At 38.1% G+C, this 6,594-nt stretch overlaps 1 protein-coding gene across 11 annotated transcripts in view; it reads right to left on the bottom strand.

The window, feature by feature from the left end:
* Nucleotides 1-1,945: 1,945 nt before the first annotated feature.
* Nucleotides 1,946-6,594, bottom strand: part of LOC104998788 (zinc finger BED domain-containing protein 6) — a 44,603-nt gene continuing 39,954 nt past the window's right edge. For 10 of the 11 annotated variants that reach the window (XM_010854138.1, XM_010854141.1, XM_010854140.1 and 7 more), the window contains 4 exons: nt 5,553-5,883; nt 4,856-5,022; nt 4,359-4,426; nt 1,946-3,943 (listed from right to left, as the gene is read on the bottom strand). In XM_010854138.1, the coding sequence (XP_010852440.1) occupies nt 3,685-3,943; nt 4,359-4,426; nt 4,856-5,022; nt 5,553-5,883 (825 nt within the window). In that variant the 3' untranslated portion in view covers nt 1,946-3,684. The remainder of the gene's footprint in view (nt 3,944-4,358; nt 4,427-4,855; nt 5,023-5,552; nt 5,884-6,594) is intronic. The other variant, XM_010854150.1, reaches the window with a different exon arrangement.

Genomic DNA, 6,594 nt, shown 5'->3' with positions numbered 1-6,594 from the left:
TTTGGCCATGGCATGCAGAATCTCAGTTCCCTGACCAGGGATCAAACCTGTGCCTGCTGCAGTGGAAGTGTGTAGTGAATTTATGAAGCAAAGCCCAGCTCTGAAATACTTGTAAGGGAAAAGTAACAGGAATGAAGTGGGTATAAGTATTAAATGGATGATGCTATCTATAGATGGTTCCCGGATGGTGTGTGTAGTCTCAACCACTGGACCACCAGGAGTCCTACAATAATCTTTTACTGGAGCATTTTTCCACCTCTGCATTCTCAACATTGGGTGAGTTTACCCTTCATCTTAACAGGCTGTTGTCTTCCTATCTGAAGACAAGTCAGTCACAGAATCTAGAACAAAAAGCCAGGAACAGGCATTACTGAGTTTTAACCCACTATTTGCTCATTCCCACTGATTCCAATGCAGCAACACCTTCCCAGTCATATCCAAGCAAACTTTACTAATGGGCCCACTTAGTGATTCTTATTTTTAAAAATACATGTTTTTTGTTTTTTTAGCCTGAAAAGAATGGAGCCACCTTGGGCTTTTGCCTATTTGGGTAAAAACATAAATTCTTAATTGCTGTTATTTGGGGCCATTTTTATACTCTGACCCTTTTATTGTAAAATGTTAAAAAGATATTAAGTATTTTTGCATTGATGCCTGTAGCTTTATTTAAAAAATTCAACAAGTTTAGAGAATTATTAATATGGTCAGATGTATAACCTGTGGATACTTCCATATATTTATTCAGCAGCTTTCAAAGATCTGATTTAAGCAAGTTCTTCAAAGGTTCAACAAATCAAACCCAACTGCACATAAAAATATACTTTCTTATTGTTATATCTGAAAATACTGATTTTGACACTACAGTGGGGATAAAAAGCAGTAATCTTCCAATGCAGTCTAGGATTAGTGTCGAAATAGATATGTGAATTCACAGGCACGTAAGAAGTACTCAGTACATCTCAGTACACGTTAGCTAGTTTATTTTAAAGAAATGCAGAAACAGTCTGGCAAAATGAAGCCACAATTTTCGAAAAGGATCATAAAACTTTGATCAGTATGGAGAATAAGCTTTATTTCTGAAACTGTATCTAAACACTGACCACAGACTGGCCCTGAGGAACATAAACTATGTTCTGGCCACATGAGAGAGGACCGCTGGAATTTGAGGTTAAGGCCAGAACTTTGAGGGATCATTTATTGACACAAACACACAAGCTGCACATTATTCTGAAATCTCTGGCTATTGCCAAATTGTACATTTGGACCTTTTTCCTGTTGAAATTGAAAACCATCATCACTCAAAACTGAATATGCAATCTTTTGCTTTCTGTGAAAAGTTGATTCAACTTGTTGGGGAAGACTTTTAGACTATGTGGAAAAATTAATGTTGTGTGTGTGCTGAGTCATGTCTCTGCAACCCTGTGGACGCTGGCCCAGCAGGCTCATCTGTCCATTCAATCTTCCAGGCAGAACACTGGAGCAGGTTGTGACTTCCTATTCCAGGGGATCTTCCCAACCCAGGCACTGACTGGCAGGCAATTCTTTACCACTGTGCCATCTCGGAAGGCCTATATTCTTTGGTGGTTAACAAATTTATGTGTATTTCCATAACAAAAAACTGGACTTCCCTCAACTAAAAATTTCATATATGCTTTCATGCTTGAAAATTCTAAATTGTTGAAGCCACCTGAGATCGCTTCTAAACCCCTTTTTAAAAGAATTAATGACATTACTTGAGTTAGAATAATAATGGGTAAGCATCACTGTCAGAAAAAAATCCTCACATGTGGGGAAGTTTGGCAGCATATCCTTGTAAAAGGTTTCTAAAGACAAGTAGAATCTGTGAGATTGGATCACGTACACAAAGGTTCAACAACATTCTAATTGAGCCTCTACTGAGGCAGATCTCAGCCCGAAGTGATGTATGACTACTTAACTCACAACATCAAGACATTCCTACACCAGTTTTATTTAAAACACAAATAAGTATTTATCTTGCTGTAATGGCAAACTGTTCAAATAATGGTGAACATGAATCACTAACACAAGGCTTTAAATATGAAACAAAATTTTTTTTTTAAAGCAAAAGAATAAAGGTTATATACAAAAGGGACCTGGAATCTACAAGCCGATTCCACAAATGAAATGAGTAGAAAATCTGTGGTGAAACCAGAACATTTCACCCCTGCTTTGGAGAAGGGCTATTAGACAACATTCAGTCAGCTGAAGATGGACTGGTAGATAAGTATCTATACATAAATTTCAAGTCATTTTTGCTTGTGTAGAATCATCCAGATCTTCCCAAGACTGAAATGGGCAGTCCTGTGGCTTTCTTCCTTTTCATATTCCCAACAAGGCTACATGAGGTTCAACTCTTGATGAGCCGCTTACAACAGCAGTTCCTTAGGAGCCAACATGACAGGTGGGTCAGATTTCCTTTTGAGAAACAAAACTGGCCACCTACAGCGAAGTATCAAAACGGGCAGGTCCTTTCCTCTTCCTTTTGATTATGTACAATATGTCTCCTTTCAAGACTATTATCCCCATCGTACTTGTTCCTCCTTCACAAGTCTAAACCTTGAGGTGATATGAAGGAGATCAACATCAAGAAAAGAAAACTCAATTCAGAAATGAAGAAAACCGGAAGGCATACAATACACCCCCAGAGCATCTCGGTAACTCCTGCTACAGTACAATTCTGGGTACTGCTGTAGTCCATGGATAAATAATGGCAGCTTGAGTGAGCTCGTTCTTCCCCCTCAGGTGGGTAAAGGGCACCAAACAAATACCGGGCAAGAGGAGTTTGCAAGGAGACTCAGAAATGAAAAAAATTAACCAATTTTTATCCCTGTGATAATACAACACTAGTAAGGAAGCAAGTACTAAAGAAGAGAAGGGACAACTTTCTTGCTAAAAAATAAATTCCTGTAATCATTATGTCACCATCTCTTTTTAAGAATCCAGGGAATCCCAGAAATAGAAAATTAGTTTCAGAGGACCCCTGAGGCACTTTAAAGCCTTAAAAAATTACAGTAATAATAAATTAGCTATTGCCCTTCAGAGGCTTACAGAGCAGAAGCATGAAAATCAGGTCCAAAAAGTTATGTCCAAATTACAGGTTTCCTGAGCTGCTCAGCTGTTTCTAAAAGCTTAGTTGAAGTCTCCAAATACCTTTAAAAAGACATACAATTTAACACAGACTGAGTGGATTTTTTTTTTAGTGGTGGCATGAAATTTGGTCCTTAATGGTAGCAGCTGTCTTCACCCTTTTCGAACTCAGGTTAACAATAGGTACATTAAGACAATACATAAAAGAAATTATACAATAAAGGGAAAAAAGGTAAAAACTGACAAACACCTCAAGGAGTCACTAAGTTTTCTTGTACCCTTTCACTTAGGTCTCCCGCTCAGTCTTTTTGTGGAGAGAGGGGTAAGACAGAACTTTTTTCTCAAAGATGCTGAACAATGGTATCAAATGGACAAAATGATTACCAAGGGATTTAAAAATCTGACCCCAAGGAATCCAGGACTCATGTGGATAATTCAGACGTACACTTCTGATTTGGGGCAAATTCTAGACTAAAGAAATCATCATTTTGGATAAATGTTATAATAGATGAAACTAAGTCCAGTTTTTTGGTGAGTTTTTTTGTTTGTTTTGCTTTAAATGTCCTACTACCACCTTCAGCTATCAATCATTTCTGACAGCTCAAGCAGAAGGTCATCTTCATCCTTCCCAGGATCCAGGTCAATCTCAGCTTCTAATTTGCCTCCTGAAATCTCCCATATTAGTTTCTCAAAATCATCCTCCATAGAAAGTGGGGGCTTTCCTGTTGAGGCAGAGCTGAGTCGGCGAGTTTTTGTGGCCATCTGGGATGAGGAAGGGCCAGATACTTCTGGGGGGGGAGGCTCTGAAGAGGACTGGGCTGGAGGCAGTACAAAACTGTAAGAGAAAAACCCCAAAGGTTATTAGATAACTGCCCTTTGTCAATGGCTGGCAGGTCGGATCACCTGGTCCCAGGTACACAAAGAATTTTAGTGAAGAGTTGTTTTTGAGAAAACACATAAAGAACTGTTTTACTGATTTGGGATAAACCAGTTTCACCTTTTAAAGGAGAATTCAGATAGGTGTTTAAAAACATTTTTTTAATAATACAGGCAAAATACAAACAATAGCACCAAAAGAGAACAGCAACCCTGAATATCAGGGTCTTTTGCAGTTAATTTGAAGTTTAACAGATGTACTTAGATGTAGCTAAATTGTAAATATTTCAAATTATCTAGCAGTGTTATTCTTTAGAAAACAAAAATGGTAATAGTGGTCTAAAGGTTGGTTAAAAAGAACTGCAAGGTATTACCTGTCTCTAGGTTTTTCTGTCTCAGGCACAGTGACTGATTTGTCCTCAGAGAGAAGTGGGACAATAGCCTACAAAAGTGAGAGTAAGGTAACTCAGTGGGAAAGTCACTTTTAAATTTGAGCAGATTCATTTTTTTTTGCTGCCTTCTTAGAATCATGGGGTTGCAAAGTGTTGGACACGACAGGGTGACTTTCACTTTTTTTCACTAGAATCATGTCTACCATTCTTTAAGACTAGGAATCTAAGGATCGATCCAAGAATCAATAATCCAAAGATAGAATGTACAAATAAGCAAAATATTATAATTAGGCTTAAAAAAAAAAAACCCCAAAACCCCTAAGCTGTAAATATAAAATATAGTAACTACCTGAACAACTAAAAAAAAATACTTAGGAAGTGACAGAAGATGTTACACGTAATAGAGAGAGCTAAAAAAGAATCTTTCTCGCTTTCCTATCACACAGACCAAAGCGCCCCTGAGTTGATCCACTTCTTACCACAGCTGCTTTTTTGGCTGGGCTTTCCAGCAGGACACTGCTGGAGTTGAGTGGCTTCACAGCTGCAATGACAGCAGGGTGGACCTCCACCGCCTTACGTTTTGGAGCCAATTTGGGTGATGAGACAACTTTAACCACAGATGGCTTCACATTCACTTTAGGTTTAGCTACAAGACAGAAAATATCTGATTAAAAGCTAAAATAATCCCCTTTTTACATGGAGAATAAAATTTGGAATATCAAAATTCCTTCTCAGCAACAGTAACATCACAAATAATTTAAAAACCAACCAAACAAGAAAGCCAGATTAAAGATGACCCATCAGCAATATGTACTACACACAGCCATAAACACACACACACACACATATTTATTCCATGAAACAATTCATTTCAATGGCTTTTGAATTTGCTACTGCTCTTCATTTTCCCAGTGTTTCTCTCCTTCAAAACCAGAGGAAAAAAATGCACCATGGAAAGTTTTAGATAAAGCTTTATAAAGATCAATTTTAAATTGTGAGAAAGGAACTCATCTAGTCTTTTTGTCTTTTAAAAACAGAATTATCAGAAATATCACTATCCCCCTGTGTGACCAGTAAACAAAGGCAAATGAAATTCAACCCAATTATTGCCAGGCAGTCACCGAAACTCAGTAACTTTGAAATTCTAAAGAAAGATGCACTAGTAAAAATACTCACCTTTACTTCGTTTTTCCAAGGGCTGTGTTGCACATTTCACATTCAATATTGAGTCCCCAATCCCTGAGGTTTCTACCTTTGCCTTCTGGGATGACTTTGAAGGAAGCCGCTTAGTCAGGTGCCGTGTGATGCCTAGCATGGTGGTGAGCACTGGTTTCTCAGCTAACTCGGTACTGTAAGAGAGTAAATCTCCCCGAAGGGGTGTCAAAATTGATTTTTCCTTCTGTGAGGTTCCCTTCTCTGGCAATTTGGGCACATACTTTTCTCTCACTGTCTTACATCTCTTGTCTTGAATTTTAGTGATGCCAACTGTTGTGGTCTCATCTGAAGCCTATGGATAAATTTAAATGACAGAATTAAAAATCCAGTACCTCTAACAATCTGTATGATAATTATTATTTGTAAGTTAACAGGCTAACATCTAAGTCAAGCAGTTTCTAGATACAATCCAGAATATAAGAGCTTTTGCTCTTTATTTTATATTAAACAGAAGTGAAAGTGAAAGTGCTAGTTGCTCAGTCACGTCCTACTCTTTTGCAACCCCATGGACTGTACTGTCCGTGGGACTGTCCAGGCAAGAAGACCGGAGTGGGCAGTCATCTCCGTCTCCAGGGGGTCTTCCCGACCCAGGGACTGCACCCAAGTCTCCCACACTGCAGGCGGATTCTTTACTGTCTGAGCCACCAGGGAAGTCCTCTATTAAGTAGAAAACTCAAGGTAAAAGATTGAAGATGTGTGGAACAATAAAAACCCAAATTCTATAGGTAGACAATCCTGACCATAAGTCTAATACAAAATGTTTCCTAATCAGACACTTGCTCAAAGATTCTGTACAAAGATGTTCACCATCTTAATTGTGTAGAACAATCTAGTTCAGAAACAGACTATATTTGTGTAACAGGACACTAAATGACCAGCAAAAGCTATCATCTGAAAGAATTATTAATATGGTAAAGTAGGCTGCAAAATGATACACTGTAGAGTTCTCAATTACGTTCTAAATATGAGTTAAACATTAAACACATTCACATACATAAATATA

This window comes from Bison bison, unplaced genomic scaffold (assembly GCF_000754665.1).
Source record: "Bison bison bison isolate TAMUID 2011002044 unplaced genomic scaffold, Bison_UMD1.0 scf7180017864338, whole genome shotgun sequence".
Classification (NCBI taxonomy): domain Eukaryota; kingdom Metazoa; phylum Chordata; class Mammalia; order Artiodactyla; family Bovidae; genus Bison; species Bison bison.
The sequence above is the reverse complement of the archived record's forward strand: the minus strand, read 5'-3'. Positions and strand labels throughout refer to the sequence as shown.